This window comes from Platalea leucorodia (assembly GCF_965183815.1).
Source record: "Platalea leucorodia genome assembly, chromosome: 7".
Classification (NCBI taxonomy): Eukaryota; Metazoa; Chordata; class Aves; order Pelecaniformes; family Threskiornithidae; genus Platalea; species Platalea leucorodia.
The window spans coordinates 57,598,327-57,617,737 of NC_138829.1; the positions used below are offsets into that span (position 1 = coordinate 57,598,327).

Below are 19,411 nucleotides of genomic sequence, written 5' to 3' on the forward strand. Positions count from 1 at the left end.
TGAGAAATGGTGTATAACATTGTTATTTTTAAAACCCGGCAACTTTATTGGACTTTTTTGTTGTGAAATATTTAAAGTAGAAAAAGGATTCTCTTCATTCTCCTATTTGCAAATGACCTGATTTAAAAATCAAAGCACTTAGCATATATAAGTGAGGTATAAATTTATTCCTCTTCACTTTTTCCATAGCAATAGTTTGAATAAGATAAACCGGTAACGCTGGTTTTGTCATGCAGCCCCAGTAGGGCTTGCTTAAGTTACCAAATCAAATCAAACATTCTAAGATACACACTTACCTTTACATTCAAAGACAGCTACTTTCCTTTAATTATTTGTAGCTGTATGACTTTCCCTTTGGAGGTAGTGTTCCACAGGAAACATCAGACAATTCTAGTAACTCCAGTGAAAAGCTCCAAACCCGCGTTCAGGCAGGCTCTGTACCATCCTGCTCAGGCAGCTGGAGGAAAGGAACGGCCTGGCTTGCGCTCACCCCCAGTTTCTCCCGGGCTCTGCGTGTCAGTGCAATCTGCGGGATTCAGATTTTTTTTTTATATCAGATGGTGTTTCTTTAGGTGCCCTGTCCTGCAGAATATTGAGCTGGAACCTGTGTGGTATGAACTGATGATTTCAGGCTATTGGTGTGCATTTGTAGCCTATGCTGGAGTGTTTCTGTAGATCAAGCTAGACTGCAGTTTGTCTTGTAGGATCAGCCCTAAATGCCTGAATACACCTTCAGGAGCCCAGTTTAAGAACCCAAGTTTGTAAATGTTGGATCAGTCTTGTATCTGTTCCTCATCTCTGCTTACGTTCCCTGCCACTGTCAGAGCTAAACTAAAGCTCTGAATCCAAATATTTCCAGCTTCGAAATATTTGCATGTATACTGGGATAGACTTCTGTCAGTAACATGCTGTCCTCTTGATGCACTGGGGAGTAGAGTAACTTCAGGCATTTGTTTTAAATATATTACCTTAGAAATAGACAGGAAGAAATTGCACAGGGAACACGTTTTCTTCATTTAAGTTCAAAAATAAATATAGCTGTAACCTAAATGGGTATTTATCAGCACTGACACCCTTTGGCCTTACTCCAGTGGACTTTTCTCACTGACATCAATGGGAAAAAGATGGGCTCTGCATAGGAAATCTGTGAATATTTTTTTCTTCATCATCCATCCATCTATTTTGGGATGTGCTAAATGCTTGTTCTCTGTTGTAACATTAACATCAGCATGTGGAAACTTGGGTTGCTAAAATAAATCGGTGAAATGCAATATACATGACTTCACACGGGACTGCATGTACATTGTTGAGCACAAGCGCCCCGTGTCCGCTCTGCCGTGCCAGCTTTACAGCCAGGTACACCCTATTGTGTCCCGCAGAAGCGGGGTGCTGTAGTGAGGCAGGCATGAACTTTGTGCTGCCAGTATGTACAGAGTCTCTGTAGTTCCTAGGCTGGCAAAATATTTGTCGGTTGCCATTTACGTGACAGTAAAATTGATACTTTTACCAGCCTCGGAGCATGGGGATGGCAGGCTCTATAGTATTTCACAAAAGCATCTTTTGATCTTTTGCATTATGTGCCTGATCCAGTGTTCACTGGAGGCAATGAAAATTTTAAGGTTGATGTGCGAGGCATTGATTTGTGAGGCTGTAACTGTGTCTCTTTAGTTTTTTTAAGTTAGTGATATTGGCTTCAAACTAACCTGGGGCATTTTCCTGACCTTAGTAGAGACCCTCCTGATTCATGCTAGTATGAATTAGCACATTCTCAAGTTCATTTAGTTTTTATTTTTAATGGAAAAATGAAAGGGGTAAGCTCAACCTTTATGGGCTGGACTGTTTTCTGCCCACAGTGCATCAATGGGAGACCTTTACAAAGTTGGATTTTGATGAAGGTGTTGAGGGGCCAGTCCTGCCTCAGAGTCCCCTCCGATCTGTGGGAACCTGGCCTGCTCTGCAGAGCGGTCCTGTGCCTTGACACCAATTTATCCTCCACCATGGTCACAAGCACACAGATGAGGAAGGAATCCCCGTGGCTGCTACCTTCCCTGTCCCTCTGGCTTCGGATAAGACAAGTTTGGAGCACGCCTCTGTCCCAGGAGGAAGGAGAAGCAAGAGCATTGCTCTGCTCCACACAAGGATGCTCACTCCTCCCCTCTCCATGGAGCATTGATCTTCAAGGCCCCCACAACTAACAGAGTAGGAGACATTCCCATGGAATTAGCAGTTCCCTCTCTCTTTTTCCTGCTTAAACGGTAAGAGCTGCACAAATTCCCTCTTTAATAGTCACCTAAGAGAGAATATGACTGATCTGTCATCAAAGTATTTAGAGGTGATGACAATATCTGGGTTGGTTTTTGGGGTGGTGTCGCGTGTGTGTGTGTCCTGTGATTTTTAAATAAAAAGCTATAAATCACAGGGATATGACAAGAAATGGGTTGTTTCACATTGTCTGTAGCTGCTGGTTATTCTTGTCCAAATGTGCAGAAATGCGCTGATGGTTACTTGCCAATGACAACCTGCTCAGGGCTTAACATTTTTCAGTTTCATGGCAAGCTTGCAAGGTTACACATATATACTGAATGAAACATAGCCTGCTCGTTATTTTTAGAGAGGCTCTAGGCAAGAAGTAAATCCCTGGAGTCGTGTGCTGCCAGAGATGTGTAAAGTTCAAATCCAAATTAAAGCTGCCTATCTTTGGCCTAAATTCCAACCTGAACTTGAGGAAAACTGTGATCTATACCTTGAACTTTATGATAAAAAAAATCCTTTGCAATTGTTTTCTAATACCTGAGAATACATGTACGTGGTACAAACACTTGAAAATTAGAACTTGAATGAAAAATCTGAACATTTGTCCAATAACATAGTACCTGGTCTTGTGAGACACTGTTGTGTGACTTTTAAGTTTCGGCAGCTGCACTGGAATTTGGAGAGCCTGATTTATTGTGGTTCCTAGTTCTAACAGATCTTTGTAAGATCAAGTGTGTAATGTAATCGTAAACTTTGGGGGGAGGAAGAGAAACGTGCTTATTTACCTTACAGATCTCTTTAATGACCTCTGATGTGCAAGACTTGGTTTAGAAATCATCAAGATACAATATGAAGAAAGTAGACCCCTTTTCAGCAATGTATTTAGGCAAAGTAGTTGAAAGCAGTGCAACTGAAGCACGTTCTTGACTTCTTTGCTGAATCAGAGCCTGTATCTTCTTCCTGCCAAGGCAGTGATCTTAATACCACTCCTAAATGCACTAGTAATTCTAGAAGCCCTAATGAAAGTCAAGATAACGCCACAGATTTTATAAATAAGGGTCTTTATTTAGAATACTGTTGAAAACATCCTTGGCAACCACATCGTATAAATATATAAAGTTAAAGTTTGACACAACAAACCAAGCAATATTAAATATTTTTAAATTTTTTCCCCTTTTTGTTTTGTTTTTAATTTTTGCTTTTGTTTCTTTTTTTTCTTTCTTTTCCTCTTTTTCCCCCTTTTTTAGCAAAGCAACTCTTATTTACAGTTATACAAAAAGTTTTATAAAAAATGGTCCACAACCTTATTTTGGCCAGAACAGGAGTAATAGGAAGGATCTGTCATGCCACTACTGTTGTAGATTTCTATTCTCCTCTGCATCCAAGAGCCAGGTTCCTATTCCCCAAAGCCCAGATTAAACATTGGCCATTTCATGGTATACAATTTTATCTCTAGACATATTAAATAACTTTAGTTTAACAACCAATAAATAACTAGGTGTATTTTGAAGTAATACAGGTTTGAAAAGTTATATATTTGAAGGAATTTTGAGTGATATTTTAAAACTGGAACAAGTCTTGAGAAGTCTTTTCAGTCTTAGAAGGCAGGTCTCGGAGCTTGGCTGAACAGAGCAATTTGTTTTCAGTGCAGTCCAGCTGGACCTGCCTTTATAGCACTTGGTAGATAGGGTTGCTGCTGCTGCTGTTATCCTGGGGAAGCGGGGTGCAGTTGGCGGGGGAAGGAATTTGGGCTCCGCTGTCATTCAGACTGGCTCCTTCTGGGGGGGAACCGGGACTCCCTTCAGCAACAGTTTCCACTGGAGGCAGTATAGGACACGTGGAGTTATCTGTAGAAATCCTCTCTACAATGCTTGAGAGGCAATCGAGGCTGGAAACAACAGAACTCTTCCCATGCTTTGGATCTAAAAAACAGACAAAAAGGTGATCAGTTTATCCAATGGGTACTTAACGTCGGTAGGATGTAGTTCTTTCACAAAACCCCAGTAAGTGGCTGACAGTACGCAGCTGTGAGCATGTAAAGATTCAGAGGAAAGGAATACTGGTGAAGGATGCCAATTATCAGACAACAGAGACTGTAATTTGCAAAATGGGAGAGACCTGACCAAAGTAATGCTACTGTTGGGGCAGGGTGGATCCAGGGCTTCACTTCAGTCCATAGAAAGGGAAGGGAAGATTTGAAATCAATCGACAATTTCTCCACTTTGGATCAATGATAGAGAGACTCGGAAGAGTCTTCATGCAAAACATGGTTAAACACTGAAAATTAGTTAAACACAGGAATATATTTTTATCCGGATGTTATATTTGCAAAATAGGAAATGCAGCTATAACATATCCCCATATTTGCAAATACATCTAGAGGAAATCCAATGCTTCTCTTAGCATCAACAGCTCGCTGGCTGAAAAGGCAGGTTCCTCTTTCAGCCCAGCCGGGGTCAGCTAAACAACTGGGAACGGAGAAGGCACAGGGAAGTTAGCGATACTGACTGCCTCTGTCTCCGTGTTTCACACAGCCGTTACAGCACGTACTCACCATTTGGTGATTCTGTGTAGTAGCTGCTGTCATAGCTGTTTCTTCTGCGAGAGCTGCAAGGAGGGCCGCTGTACTCCATCTGGAAAGGAGAGCAATGTGAGTGAGGTCACTGGTTGAGGACAGCATTTACTGAAATCCCAGTAACCATCCAATTTCGTATTTCAGTCCCTAGTCTGTGCCATCATTCCAGTCCTGGCTGAAATGTCACCAAGTTGTAGTTTCTTTGAATGAGTCAGAATGGCTAGAAGGGGATTCACCCCAGAATATTTTATTTGGCACACCCGTTCCAAAGGAAAATTACCATTGTTGTTGCATCGAATGCTGTAGCTTTACAAATGAGATGAGGTTTTCCAGCATTCTGATCAGATAGTGCCCTACACGTATCTTCAATTTACAACAGGGAGACCAAGAGGGGAATGAATCCTTTTATGATTTAATTACTGAAGGTTTTTCCAAACATGAGTTCCTCTTAAAAAGCCTCTAGTCTACCTTTGTCCCTTTTTATTTCCTTTCGTTTCTCTTCCCATTTCCATTTTGTACAGAAAAAGCCCTAAAACATTGACCAGTACATTTGTTTCCAATACTTTAATCCATGATGAAATTATGCTTTCTGACAAAAGAAAAAGGCTATATTTTGAGGAGGGATCATTTGTGTAAATCTTCTCTCCAGTCTGCCAACTATCTTATAATCACAGATATTCAACTCAGTAATGATTATCCCCACCAGAGCACAGAAAAAAAAAAAAAAAAAAAATCTCGGTTCTTAAAGTGCTGTCAAGATCCCATCCCACACAGCTGTCCTGCACTCAAGTCGCCACATCCCACCACCCCAGAGTCAGACCAGAGTCTGAGTGTATAGTCCCAGTGAAAAGATGTGGCGAGGAGACACCCTCTCTGGCACCCAACCTTCTTCTCCCCTCCCCATAACGTACAAGCAAGCCTGAAAGCCTGGGGTCTCCTCCCTATTGCTGGTAAATGTCTACGGAGGGGATGAAGTGAGAGGAGAAATGGAGAAGCTTTTTCTTAAGGGTCAAGAAAAACAACTCCGGTTGCTTAGACCCTTCTCCTCTTATCATGACGAATGGCAGAAAACAAAACCCAGACTCTTATCAGTTCCCCTGTAACTACTATGACTAATGGGGACCTTCCTCTCTGCTGTCCTTAGAGGATTCAAAGGTTATGATACAGCAGAAGATGGAAAAAGATGCTACAGGAGCACAGGCAGGGCTCAGACCTCACCATGTCCCCAGGTACCCATCCCAGGCAGCTTCCCAAAGTGCTCCCCCAGCAGCTCTCCCCGGCTCCCCGGGGACACAGGGGGACCCGCCTAACTTCTCATGCCAGGGAAAAAAGTGTGTAAGAGATTTTTCTTCTTTCCCAGAGATCCTGGCATGTGGGCACCCCACCTCCCTTTGCTGCTGGAGCTCAAGGCATGAGAAAGGACTTTGTCTTCTGCCGGGGGAGGTATGGAAGGCGGCTGCTATAGAAAAGGCAGGAGGAGGCGACTCGCCCTGCGCAGGTTTGGACCAACAGCATCTGGGGCGCCTCGGTGGCAGGGTGTCCTCCCTGGGGCACTCACCATGCCGTCAGAGCAGTTGGAGCGGGGGCTGGAGGCATCCGATTCCCCGCTGTAGTGCTCCAGCACCGGGTAGTAAGTGTCCTCCTGCTCCCGCAGCAGCGCCTGCAGGCTCTCAATGTAGCGGATGGCGTTGCGCAGGATCTCCACCTTGGGCAGGCGCTGGTTGGGGTTGGTGGAGGTGCAGCGCTTGAGGGTCTCAAAGGCCTCATTGACCTTGCTGAGCCGCCGCCGCTCCCTCATGGTGGCAGCCTTACGGCGGTCAGCATTGGTGGTCTTCCTCTTGCAAGCCTTGCAGGCCCACAGCAGGCAGCGGCCGGCCTGGTGGTGCCCGCTGGGCGCCCGGACGTGCTCCTCCTCGTGCGGGTGCCCATGGTGGTGCCCGTGGTGGTGCAGGTGCTCCTCAGGCTTCAGCAGGCCCCCCACGTGCACCAGCCGGGGGTCCAGGTCCTCGAAGAAGTGCATGTCTGACGTGTTGAAGCACGGGTCATCATAGAAGTCATCAGCGGCCGTGAAGGAGCAGAGGGAGCCCTCCGTCATCTCCATGGGGCCCAGTAAGTCCATGGGGGCGGCGGAGGTGATGGCAGCCGGGCCAGAGGGGATGAGTGAGGGGATCAGAAGAGAGGGGGCTTCGATCGGGCCGTGCAGCGGCAGGTACCGGCCCGGCGGGTGCGCGGAGCGGAGGCCCTCACACCCTCTCCCAGGCGAGGCCACCGGCTGTGGCTGCCGCCGCCGCCGACCCCCTCCCCAGCCGCGCCGGTCCGGGAGCGCCACTCGAGGCCGTATTTATGCCGGAGCCCCCCCGGCGCGGCGGTCGGGACGGGGCGGGGCGCGGCGGGGCGGGGAGGGGGCCGCGGCCGCCGGAGCCCCCGGAGCAGCGGGGGGGCGGCGGGGCGCGGTGTCCGCGGGCGCGGGGCGCCGTCGGGGCGCTGTTGCGGGCGCTGGGGCTGCGGCAGAGCTAACGCCAGCGCTAGCGCCAGCCGCTGCCGCCGCTCCGCTGCACGGCTGTCTGTCTTTCCTCCCCCCCCCGCCCGCCTTTTTTTTTTCGCTTTAAGCAGCCCGCCCTGCCCAGCCAGTCAGGGAAAGCAAGGCTCCCCGGTGCCCGAAGGCGCTGCCGGCCGCTTGCCCCGGGGGACAGCGGTGCTCCCCGCTCCTCCCGCACGCCCCGGCGGGGCCGCGCTCTCGTGCGCCCGGCGGCGCCGGGCGATTTGCAGCGCCTTTCCCTGCGCGTCCCGGCCGGTGGTCGGCGGCGGTGCAGGCTGCGCCCCGGGCACGGCAGGGCAGGGCAGCGGCTCCGCTGGTTTCTCCCAGGGAAGAAACCCCCAGCCCCGGGACAGGTTTCTCCGCGCCGGCCGCGGGTGTGCGGCTCTGCGGCCACAGGGTAACTACTCCGGGGGCGTTCGTGAGGGCGGACGGTGCGGGCGGCACCTCAGGGCGGCGGCGAGGCGCCGGGGCCGGGGCCCGGCCGCGCAGGGCCCGGGGGCACCGCGGAGAGCGGGGGCCGTGCCCGCCCCGCGGGGACTGCGGGTGCCTGGGGAGCGGCAGGACGGAAAGGTCGTGGCCGGCGGGAGCCGGCGGGGCGGCCGCGCTCAAGATGGCGGCCGCCTGGTGGCGCTGCGCTGGGCGGGAGGCGGCGGCGTGACATGGCCGCCTCTAGGGGGGGGTAGCGGCCCGCCGCGCTCCGCCGCCTGGGCCGCCCTGGGCGGCGGGTTCCCCCCGTCGGCTCCGCGCCGGGAGCGGGGGCTGCGGGCTGGGCGGGTGTTAGAGGCGCGACTCCCGCAGGAGGGCGAGGGGCCGCCGGGTCTCCGGGACAGGGAGGGAGGGAGGGAGGGAGCCGGCCCATGCGGGAGAGCCGTTACTCTGGGGCAAAGGCTCTCTGCTCTCACCTGGGGAAAAAAACTTGCCGGCAGAAAAAGCGGATGTGTCTGCGGCCCGTTGAGGCGCGTTAGCCTTTTTCTCAGGAATCGGGGTGTCTGCCCACCTCCGACCCAGGTACAGTTCAGAGATACCTACCGAGGATGCAAAATGTTCAGCAAGACTCAGGCGCAGTAATTGAAACTATTTGACCTCAGAGCAAAAACGAAGTGTGGGAGGGTGAGGTCTGGAGTGTCTGAGACACCCAGCTAACGCCTGAGCAAGTTGCAACCATATATATCGCGGGAAGTATTTGATTCATCCAATAAAGCAACGCAGTAATGATTTGGTAATGACGTACCGGGGGAGAGCTGAGGCCTGAGTTACGTCCAGCTATCACTTCACATGACTCTTCACATGAGCTACGATGTATAAATTTGCATTTCAGGTTCCTCTGAAACTCCGGCCTCCTTCCTCCAACTCCGGCCTCTGTTTACCTTTATTCTGAACTCTTTGAAGAGATTGACTTCACCGTGTGAAGTAGCATTTTGCTGCACGGGTAGTTGCACTGCCGTTGGATTGCTTGTGCAATAGGAATTGGTTATTTCAGGTAACTGGCAGTGGCAGAGTTTGGACCTTGGAGAAGTGGGTTGGTTTTTGGTAATGTCTCTCAAGGGTGCTAGAGTTTTTACTCTGTTTTTGGAATATCATTTGAGATGAGAAATTTGGTTCTTTTTCCAATACGAAAGCACTTTAGCAATTCAACTGTGTGATTTCATTGACTTCATGATTAAAATAGTTACGGGTATTTTTAATGTACCACGAGCTAAAATTAATCTCCATTCTGCAGTTATAAATGTTGGTGAAATTTCAAGTCATTCAAAATCAAAGGCAAAGCTCTGTCTTCAGTGGGGCAAAGGGCTGACTGGGAGAATCTGAAAAGGTAAAAAACATCCATCAATGATCTAGCCCCCAGTCCCTGTGCCTATGACTCCTCACAGGGGCTATTGTGATGATGGCTTCTTTTGTAGTTATATGATTTGGTTTTTGCAAAAATTCCTAATCTGCAGTCCCCGTTTTCTACTTACTTAAATGTCTTTCTTTGAGTACAGACAAAGATAAGGACTGTTAGTCACATTCTGTCATTATCTGCAAAAGACAAAATTTTTATTTAAAGAGAAAAGTATATGTTTTGGACTCTGTACAAAGTTTGTTCTTTCACTGTATCCAATGCTGAAAAGCGATATGTCCCAAGGAGATCAGCTATTGACCACCCTTACACATTTAGAAGTGTATCTCCCAGCTGTTTCCAAGAGGCAGAGTAGCAAACTTGTGGAAACACTTCACTGTTATTACAGAGGTTTTTTGATCCAGGAGGAATGAACAGATTTTTTTTTTTTTCTTAAATCTTTATTGAACAGTTAAAAAGGTAAAAATAATTTGTATTCAAAATAGTGCTAGGTGTACAATAATGCATAATAAGTATAAATAAGAAATAGTTGTATGCTGTAACAACTGAACATGTAAATTGGGGTATCAAGGCTTGGTGCTGGCTGTGTGACCCACTCAAGACGCTTAAACTCTCTCCAGAACTTTGGTTTAAGTTGTGGAAAAGGTAATTTTCCCTAATATTTAGCCAGTGTTGTAGCATATTCTGCTACTGTGTTGCTAGTTTTTGTTTGACCCCAGGAAAAGGCACTCTGGGACTTCGGCGCAGAGCGGTTACCTTGGGCAAAGTGGTAACAAATGGTGGGACTTGGACAGGCAATACAAGGAGACTGTCAGTAATTGCCCATGAACATGCTTAAGTGCCTGAATTCACCTAAGTGAAAAAGTCAGGAGAAGGCCGTGTCCAGATGGTGAATTCTGCTTGGAGTGATCTTCCAGTGAAGGTATTCTTGAGGACTCCTCCCCTGCTGCTGCCACCAGAACTAACATTTGCTTTCCAGTATAATCCTGAAGATAGGTTTGTCCGGAAAGATGTTGCCTTGTATGGTGGGGCCTGAAAAAAAGTCCTTGCAAAGAACAGATCCTGAGGTGCTCTTCCCAGTTTTGTGTGGCCATAGTGAAGAGGGTGAAGGACAGCATGATCTCCACCTAGAGACATTAAGCGAATTCCTCACTCTGAGAGTAGGCAGCAGCAAGGGCCCTTTCCATGCAACCACAGGTAATGCTTATGGCAAGCGTTCAGAAGTACGCCATTGTTAATACCTGTTTGGAAGCCTCTGTGGCTGTAACTCATAATTTCAGTAAAGATTAGGTCTCTCCAGAGCTTCCAGTTTGAATACTGTATTTAGGGTACTGGTGCTGCTATAGCTATTCTGAGCTGCCCCAGATTGTGTGTTTGGATGGTTTGGGCATTGCTTTGGAAGTCCAGATACAGGAGCGTGTGTACGAACACGCGTTCAGCAGAGAAAGAGAATTTGTAAAGTTTCTCTAAGCGTTGTTGCCTTTATACCTGTCCCACACTCATCCTTCATCTCCTTTTTTTCAGGGTGTGATTGAAAAGGAAGCTGGGAAGGCAGAGGCGGATTGTACTTCCTGTGCCGAGAAGCATGGAGAGACTCATACAATACACAGGTATTGTTAACAAAGTCTGAGATCGCATTCACAAGCGTATGTGCCCTCTCAGCAGAAGCACCATGTGGACAAGAAGAGCTTGTTATCTACAGTAACTGATTGATTTCTCTTTTCTTTTTCAGAGGATAGAGACTGGTAAAATAGCTGATGGTGAGTTTATCTAAAATTAACAGAATTGTCTCTTCAGGCAGAGGGCCCAAAATGTGTTTTGGAAAAGGGAGAGAGAAAGACCTAAAATCTGAGAATGTGTGGATACCTTTGGCTACAAAGATGAGTATGAGAAGAGTCTCTGCGAAACAGACATGGCAGTATTTCAGGGAAAAAGAAGAGGCAAGTAAGTCTTGCTTTGAAAAATTTAAATGTTGGGCTTTTTGTTATGCTGGAACTCATTTAAGGTAAAAGACAGTCTTAAGTGCTGGAAACAGTGGTGGAGGCTGTACCTACATTTCGGAAGGTTACCAACTCTTAAAGACTACTGTTGTAGAAGTAGGTCAAACATAACAGTAGTATTTGAAGTGGTTTTATATGGCACTAATTTATAATTCAGTTAGTAACTTTGCTCTGTTCATACTTAAGGAGCTATATTTTAATACTGAGAGGGATGGATTCCATTGCTCTTATTCATGTTGAGTTGCAGTCAGTGGAACTAATTGTTGAATAAAGTATGCTCAGCATGAGGACGGGTGATGGAATCTAGCCCAGATGGAAATATCTTTTAAACTACTGCTGTATTAAAGAGCGGCCATCTCAACATGGGCAAATCTAGCATGTTGCTAAAAGGGCTTCAAGCCATTCTTGTGGCACACTGCAACATTTTGAGAGATGAATATGGGGTTGTTTTAAAGTTATTTCCTCCCCCGCCCCCCAAGTTTAATCATATTAACGGAAAGATTAGGAAAGCATCTGCATTGTAATTGTCTGTCGTGTTACAACACCAACAGAAAGTAGGTGGGGTTTTTTGCAGAAATGGCTACTTAACTGCAGCTGTGTATAAAAGTCAGAGTCTACTGAAAATGTTTCATTGTGCAGCATTCTTACTGTACTTTTCTGACATTTATTTTCATTCTGTGGTCCACTCTTCCATTTTGTGTAACTTTCTTAGTAGCAGAAAAGTACTGGTGCAGTTTTGTATGCAAAAAATCTCTTGGAGAAGAATACTAGTGTGCCTCTGTGGTAACTTGAGGAATACAATGTAGATGCAAAGTGCTATTTTTAACATTGAACTGAATTTATTTTCAAGCATAACAGGAGTATGGCTTACAGTATTAAATAAAAGTGCAAGACAATCTTTCAATGAAGCAAAGCCCAATTTACAAAAAAGATGCTGTATATGACAAAAAAAACCCTAGCTGCAGGCAGCTGATCTAGCCAGTTGCTCTTCTTAGGTGACCTTGGTAGCCAGTGTACAGAGAGAGGCATTCCTGTAGGAGATGAGTGGAAGGAATCTGGATACCTCTGAACTTTTACCAAGCTGGCTAAAGGAAAGGCCTTATGCCTGGTGGTGCTAATAGCCCCCCCTAATTGAACACTGCCTTAATTGAAATGCAAAACTAACGAGCGGCCACTCTTTATGATGCAATTCTAGTTGTGTGCTCTATTCCTCTACTGAGGACCAAGATAGGGAATACAAGAAATAGCAGTAGTACCATCATGTTGTGGTTTAACCCAGCAGGAAGCTAAACACCACACAGCCATTCGCTCACTCTCCCACAGAGGGATGAGGGAGAGAATTAAAAAAAAAAAAAATAAACAAACACTCATGGGTTGAGATAAAGACAGTTTAATAGGACAGAAAAGAAAGGGAAAATAATAATGATAAAAGAATATACAAAACAAGTGCTGCACAATGCAATTGCTTACCACCTGCCGACCACTGCCCAGCCTGTTCCCAAGTAGCAGACCCCCAGCCAGCTTTTCCCCTAGTTTATGTGCTGAGCATGACATCGTATGCTAAGGAACATCCCTTTGGTCAGTTGGGGTCAGCTGTGTCCCCTCCCAACTTCTTGTGCACCCCCAGCCTACTCACTGGTGGGGCAGTGTGCGAACTAGGAAAAGGCCTTGACTCTGTGTAAGCACTGCGCAGAAGTAACTAAAACATCAGTGTGTTATCAACATGATTCTCATCCTAAATCCAAAACACAGCACTATACCAGCTACTAGAAAGAAAGTTAACTCTATCCCAGCCAAAACGAGGACACATAGTAATACCATAATTTAGCCAGCTGAAATAAGGGTGTGTACGGTAATTAAAGCAACCATCCTAGGTTAGGTCTGGACAGAGCCCTAGAGCTAGTGTCTTCAGTGACACTTGCAAAATACGCACTAGAACCTGTAAATATCACATCTAATGAGAACCCCTAATTTAACTCTTATCTGCTTTCTGAAGATGAGAATAGCCAACTAGGCAAATAACTGTGGAGAAAACCAGCACATTGTCTTATTCCCACTGTTGAGGAAATGTTTGCATCCTTCATCAAGCAGAAGTATACCACTAGAAATAGCTGGGTGGTAAGTAAATGAATTAGACTACTTATTTAAATTGCTACTATGATAGAAATAAGACAAGAAAACCTTGTTTTAAAACAAGGTTTTTTAAAAAAAAGTTCATTATATTAGTATACTTGTTAGTAATGTAAAGTATCTGCTAGTAATATAAAATATCTAATAATATAAAACTAAATATTTGGATTTTCTGCCACATAGGAGTTTCCTTGTATTAAAGTTGCTTTTTTTTTTTTCAATAAAAGTTATATGTACTGTTAAAAATAATTTGCATTAACTAATCATTAATCATTTAAGACAGAAAAGAGGCTTAAAAGCTTTTGGCTTCTAGGAATTGCATAGATAAAAGTGTGACTAATGTCAACAACCTGGGTAACTAGCAACCTTGCTATCATTTAAACAAAATAACGGTATGGGCTAGATTTTGAGCAGTGGCTCAACAGAGGACAAGGGGACAGGGTGTAGAGCAGGAGGAGCAATACAGCATCATGTCTCTTGAGTTCTGGTCTCAAGGCCATCCTCTGTACAGGTCTGCCTTAGGAGCTGCCCCGTAGCTGCAACAGCCACAGCATTAAAGTCCCTCCCTGCTCTGCTTCACTTTTGCTCCTGTCCCATCGTTACACTGTGGCAGCGTGGTAGTGCAGTGTATGGTTGCATATATTGGCCCTATGCCATTTCTGTGCTGGGAGGATTCTCTCTGGGGTCGCTTCAGACCCTCTGCAGCTCCTGTACACTGCTGGAGAGGCGGGCAGGGGCTGCAGTGCTGACCAGACTCTGGCTCTACGCCTGTTCTGAACTCTTTCTGCAACCGGTCCATAAAGTAATCCCCAAGACTATTTCTGCCATCTTGGGAACAGTCAAGCCTGCGAGCGTTGGTCAGTAGATCTCCCATCAGCTTGATCTTCCAGATTTTGGGCCTGATAAATTGTTTCTTGATAGTGCTTGCGCTATGAGGATCTGCATTTTCAATACTTAGGGCATAAAGCTCTTCAAAGTATCGTATCATAGTTTTCCACTGTACCATTGCTACTTCCAGGGCTTTCATCAGACCGACTGTGTACTCACAGTTTGGTTTCTAAAAACAAAGACAGAATTACATTTACTCAGAAGAACAGCTCATCTTACTGTATTCATTGATGCTTTCCCGCAACTTACCTGGCGCTCTAAACAAGATGTGCTAGGATTTTGCAACAACTCCTTCTAGTTTGGAGCACCTGTTGTTTTTTGCAGAGTTGGATGGCTGTAAACATACAGAAGTGGCAGAACCCAAGCAATTTTTCAAGGAACAGAGATTTAGATAGCAGCAGCCATGCCTGAGCAGCATTCTTACACCAGTAAACCCTGTCATAGAATAGTTTGGGTTGGAAGGGACCTTAAAGATCATCTGGTTCCAACCCCCCTGCCATGGCCCGGGACACCTTCCACTAGACCAGGCTGCTCAAAGCCCCATCCAACCTGGCCTTGAACACTTCTAGGGAGGGGGCATCCACAGCTCCTCTGGGCAACCTGTTCCAGTGCCTCGCCACCCTCACAGTAAAGAATTTCTTCCTAATATCTAGTCCAAATCTACCCTTTTTCGGTTTAAAACCATTACCCCTCATCCTATCACTAGACTCCCTGAAAAAGAGCCCCTCCCCATCTTTCCTCTAGGCCCCCTTTAAGTACTGGAAGGCCGCTGTAAGGTCTTCCCTGATTCAAACTGAATAGAAAGTTTTTCAAGATGGCCTTTATATTTTTATTTTCTACAGCTTAACAACTGCTATGGTAGGCCAAAGAAGAGCATTCTGTATTAACTATTTACAGAATACCAATTTGATAAAGGAGAATCAGCCCCTTGGTCTTCAACAAATGAGGTGTGTTTTTTTTTTTCCCCCTGATAACTTTGAGTTATTCCTTTGTACCTGTGCAAGCCTGAGTCAGATCTCTAGTTCAAATTCTATCTCGAGCTGTGCTCCAACAGATCAACTGCTGCACCAAGATGGATGTTTCTTCTACCTCCTTCCTTATCACCTTTCAGAGGTGCTAATGGCTTCTAGGCTTCTGTTTAGTTTCAATGTGAGACAAGTGGGCTGTTTCAGCACAGTTTAAGGACACTCTCATAATCCATTACAGCACACTGGAAACAGCAGTCTCCAGCTGAGCAAAAGGGGAACACTGTTCATATTCTTGTGGGCTAGAAAGCAACCACATAGCGTTAGGACTGTATGTCTGACAGTTTCTAGGCATCACAATCAAGAACAAAACCATGTACACTAATAAGACAGGGAAATTATATCTGGAAATCTAATAGCAGATGAATGCAGAGATCTGAAGTACCAACAAGATAATGCATGAAGTTAGAGTAATTACTGTGGACTGCAACTGCTGGAAAGCTTGTTGTCTACTACCCACCTGGATGGTTTTAGAACAGTAGTGGCCACCTCTTTCTTGCTGATACTTCATCAAAGCCTCCGCAGCTTTTCTCTCTTCCAGAGCTTGATGCAAGAAGAACTTTGAAATGTTTGGTAGAGCCACATGTGACTGATCAAAATACTCACCCTAAGCAGAGAAAAAACAAGTGTTAAGATTTGCTGGATATGGGACTCACTTGCAGCAGAAGATGGCTTTATCAGAACTCGGGAGACCCTTCCAATGGAAGCTGTTCTACCAGCGCAATCACTTCGAAGACCTTAATCCAAATTTCTGCAATAAAGTAAGTAAGTAGTTATGGACTTAAATGAAAAATTTCTGTACTTCTACTAGAACTCCTTCTGTCCTTTAATACTGGACAGGTAACTGTAGTATTGATGTTCTCTCTCAGTAGCATTCAGAGATCCTCAGGATATTTTACTTAGGAGTGTGTGGGGTTTTTTTTGCTGTTGTTGTGTTTTGTGTGGGTTTTTTGTTTGGATTTTTTGTTCTGTTTTTTAAACATAGTCCCAGCACAGGGGACATAAGGTTTATCCCTTCAGGTCAGCATTCCAGTGAAAAGTTAGCTTTCAAAGTTATGAGAAAGATGAGGCAAATACCAAAAAGCGAACAAGCACAACTTTGCATCTATTTATCAGCTTCATTATGGATAATGTTATTCCAAAATAAAGAGTACTGCTACTGAATTATACGGTATACACCTTTAATATTGTAGGTAGCTCATGCCTAGGAATACTTCAGAAGTATTACAACCCTAAACCCACTGCAAGCCTTGTTCTGTTCTATATGGGAAAGTAACAACTTTAACCACTTAACAACGCTAGTAGATCTATCACCTCTTACATGAGAAGACTTTTATCCATGATATTGCTGTCCCATAAAGAGAATGTATTAGAGCCAGGTAGTGAAGGAGAGCCACCAGGTTATACTAGTTTCAACACTGGCTCTGCACAGCTCCAATGTTAAGGAGAGTGAGAGGCAGCAGCTGGGAATATGCGAAGAATCAAACTGAAGGAGCTACAGCGTCTTGACCTGCTGGTTCCCTAAATATGCCTATGCAATACAGCACAGCTTTTGTCTCTTGGACATACTCTGGATTGCCTAGGAGGGGTAAGGAACAAGTGTGTCCATTTCATAAATTTTTCTGCTTCTTACTGCCATCCCTGCTTTCATTTATTACCCTGCTTGAATATGAAATACTTGTGTTTCATTGATGTTACTCTGTTTAGAAAAAAATGCAGAAAAGTTATATACACAATACAAGTTTATGTTTTTCTCTTGTATTTTTATGGCCACCTGAGATACCGCAAACCTGTGACACACATACACGTGTGACCATAAGCCATTCAAGAGAAAGTACATACTGGAATGTTTTATTAAGAACATTCATGGCAGTATTTGCATAATCCTTTTCCTGAAGTCATTCATTCATGTTTCTGTTGACAGAAGAGTCAAGATTCAGTGTTTTATAACCAGTTCCTCAGTGCAAGTGTGCTGCATGACTTCAAGTAAAGCACAAGTTACCACACCCGCTTAACTATTAAGGTAAATCTTTTATGTCAATCATTAACTATTTAAAGATGTCTACATTTCTAGGTTTGATTTATCCACAGTCAATTTCTAATTGAGCTTTGTCCATCCCAGCCAGCTACCAGTCACTAGTATTATTTTAATCCACATGCTTAGCGAATAGAGGTTTTACTGCATACTTAAATTTTTGTTGGACTAATACCTGACACCAAGTTTCATCAAAGGATCTCAGGGATATATTGAATATAGTTTGTGTTCCTTCTCAGTGGATGTTTGGCATCAGAAGGGATGGCATTTATCATTTGGGTTGTTGTTTTTTTTTTATTTTAATGGCTTTGTTAAATATATGTTGCCTTAATATTTGATGGGTAGCCAGACACAATTTTGGCATGCCTGTTACACAGTATCAGAGATAACTTTTTAAATTCACGTCCCACATTCCTGCCCGTGGAGCAAAAAACCCTAAGCCAACAGCAATGTTCACAAACTGTTATTTCACCAGTTAACTACACACGACTATTTTACATACAAAGTTTGGGAAAAAAACACCAGAGGGTTATACTCCGAAGCTGTCAGCATTCCCTGTTTCTGTCCCTCTTTCCACAGGCATAACTCCCCGTGTGAATTACCCCAACACACGAGCGCCTGCTTCATCCCCCGCTTGTTCCAGACCTTCGTCGTTGCTGCCGTGCGGCCCCGCGGGTAAGCGCCCAGGCAGCCCCGCGGCCGGCTGGCGCCTCCGGCGGGAGCGCTGCTGCGCCGCAGCGGCCGGGGCGAAGGGAGCCCCCCGATCCCGCCGGGCCAGGTACCGGGGCACGCACGGCTCTTCCGTCCCTGCCCGACTCGGAAACCCTCCTGAACCCCCGACGGCGCCGGCGGCACCTGCCTCGGCCCCCGGGCACCTCCATAGCCCCGTGCCCGGCGGCTGCACTCCCCGCCGCGCCCTCGGCCGCCTCCCGGGGCCTCCCCGCCCGGTCCCGGCCCCGGCCCGCCGCCTTACCAGCGCCTGCAGGCGGTAGGCGAGCTCCAGCAGGGCGCCGGTGACACCGCAGAGGCCTTCCTCCACGACGGGCGGGAAGCTCTGCCTCACGCGGGTGCCGAGCAGCGGGTGGTGCGCCGGGCAGGCGGGCAGCGTGACGCGGGGCCGCTTGGAGCGCGGCTCGGCCATGGCGGGCGCCGCCATGGGGCAGCCCCGCCGCCCCGCCGCGCCGCCTGATATAGCCCGGGCACCTGGGACACACCTTGCCGCGCACGGCGGCGCCGGGCCGCCCCCTCCCCGCCTCCCTCCCGGCCCGCGCCGACCGGAGGTGCGTGGGGCCGCCCGCCCTCGGGGGCGGCGGCGACGGCCGGGCGAGCGCCGCCATTTCGTGAGCGCCCGCGGGCGGGCGCGGCGGGAGCTCGTAGCGCCCGGGCGGCCTCGTCCCAGTCGGCGGCCTCCGCCGCAGCCCGGCCTGCGCGGGCGCAGCCGGCGGTGCGCGAGTGGGCGGGTGCCGGGCCGGCCCGCGGCAGCCCGCGAAGCCGCGCGGCGCCTCGCCCCTCAGCCCCAGCGCTCGTCCCCTCTGCCAGGCGTCGGTTGCCAGGGCGGGAAGGGCCGGCCGGTGACTCGTCATTTCTACAGCTTATGTGAGGGACGGTAGCCAAGGACGCCCACGCTTAAATAGCTCCTTCTAATAGCGAGCGATGTGCGAAAGCGCAGCGTGGCAGAGTCGAGGCCCGAGCAGCCGATGGTAGCTTGCAGTCAGATGCAGTCGTGGGGAGGGAGCGGTCTGTGGAAAAACCCTGGGAACTGAACAGTGTATCTGTATGTGTCTTGGCTACAGGGTAAATCCTTCATCTTTCTTGATTTAGTACTAAAAATGTTTGTGTTGAACTGGTCCTATGTGGGCAGATTAAACCACCTTCAGTACTTTAGCATTTTAATAATCCTCAGTTTGCAAAGTCACTTCAAAATACAGGTTTCTGACTTTTTCAGCTGCTTTACTCTATGGATGCAGCTCTGCGTGTTATTGCTTGAGCATTTACTTTTAATAGATTTAAGCCAGTGGAGTGGAAATATGAGTAATCTCAACACCCTTCGAATTTGATAATTTTCTGTTCAGTGATTTTCTGCTTAGTAAGCTTAATGTTACATGCCTTTCTGTGGAATATTTTTC

General features: G+C 46.8%; 2 protein-coding genes and 1 long non-coding RNA gene across 3 annotated transcripts; 1 reads left to right on the forward strand and 2 right to left on the reverse strand.

Annotated features, from left to right (window-relative positions):
* Nucleotides 1-3,309: 3,309 nt before the first annotated feature.
* MYOD1 (myogenic differentiation 1) lies at nucleotides 3,310-6,947 on the reverse strand (the record flags this gene model as incomplete). Its single annotated transcript, XM_082317151.1, has 3 exons — nucleotides 3,310-4,175; nucleotides 4,808-4,886; nucleotides 6,387-6,947. The coding sequence occupies 3 exons, from the start codon at nucleotides 6,945-6,947 to the stop codon at nucleotides 3,922-3,924; spliced, it is 894 nt and encodes a 297-aa protein (XP_082173277.1). The 3' UTR covers nucleotides 3,310-3,921.
* Nucleotides 6,948-12,146: 5,199 nt separating this feature from the next.
* On the reverse strand, nucleotides 12,147-18,447 carry LOC309593493 (ferritin light chain-like). The gene is made up of 3 exons (XM_082318160.1): nucleotides 18,259-18,447; nucleotides 15,711-15,857; nucleotides 12,147-14,394 (listed from the first exon to the last, which is right to left on the reverse strand). The coding sequence occupies exons 1-3, from the start codon at nucleotides 18,439-18,441 to the stop codon at nucleotides 13,891-13,893; spliced, it is 834 nt and encodes a 277-aa protein (XP_082174286.1). The 5' UTR covers nucleotides 18,442-18,447; the 3' UTR covers nucleotides 12,147-13,890.
* Nucleotides 15,885-18,018, forward strand: LOC309593494. The gene is made up of 3 exons (XR_014228859.1): nucleotides 15,885-16,011; nucleotides 17,175-17,273; nucleotides 17,865-18,018. It is a non-coding gene; the product is annotated as an uncharacterized lncRNA (long non-coding RNA).
* Nucleotides 18,448-19,411: the final 964 nt, after the last annotated feature.

Excerpts from the sequence above, each read along its gene's own strand:
- LOC309593493 (XM_082318160.1), bottom strand. The coding sequence starts at position 18,441 with ATGGCGGCGCCCGCCATGGCCGAGCCGCGCTCCAAGCGGCCCCGCGTC. Across the intron at positions 15,858-18,258 it reads CCTACCGCCTGCAGGCGCTG|GGTGAGTATTTTGATCAGTC; the intron begins GTAAGGCGGCGG and ends TTCTCTGCTTAG. Across the intron at positions 14,395-15,710 it reads ACTGTTCTAAAACCATCCAG|AAACCAAACTGTGAGTACAC; the intron begins GTGGGTAGTAGA and ends CTTTGTTTTTAG.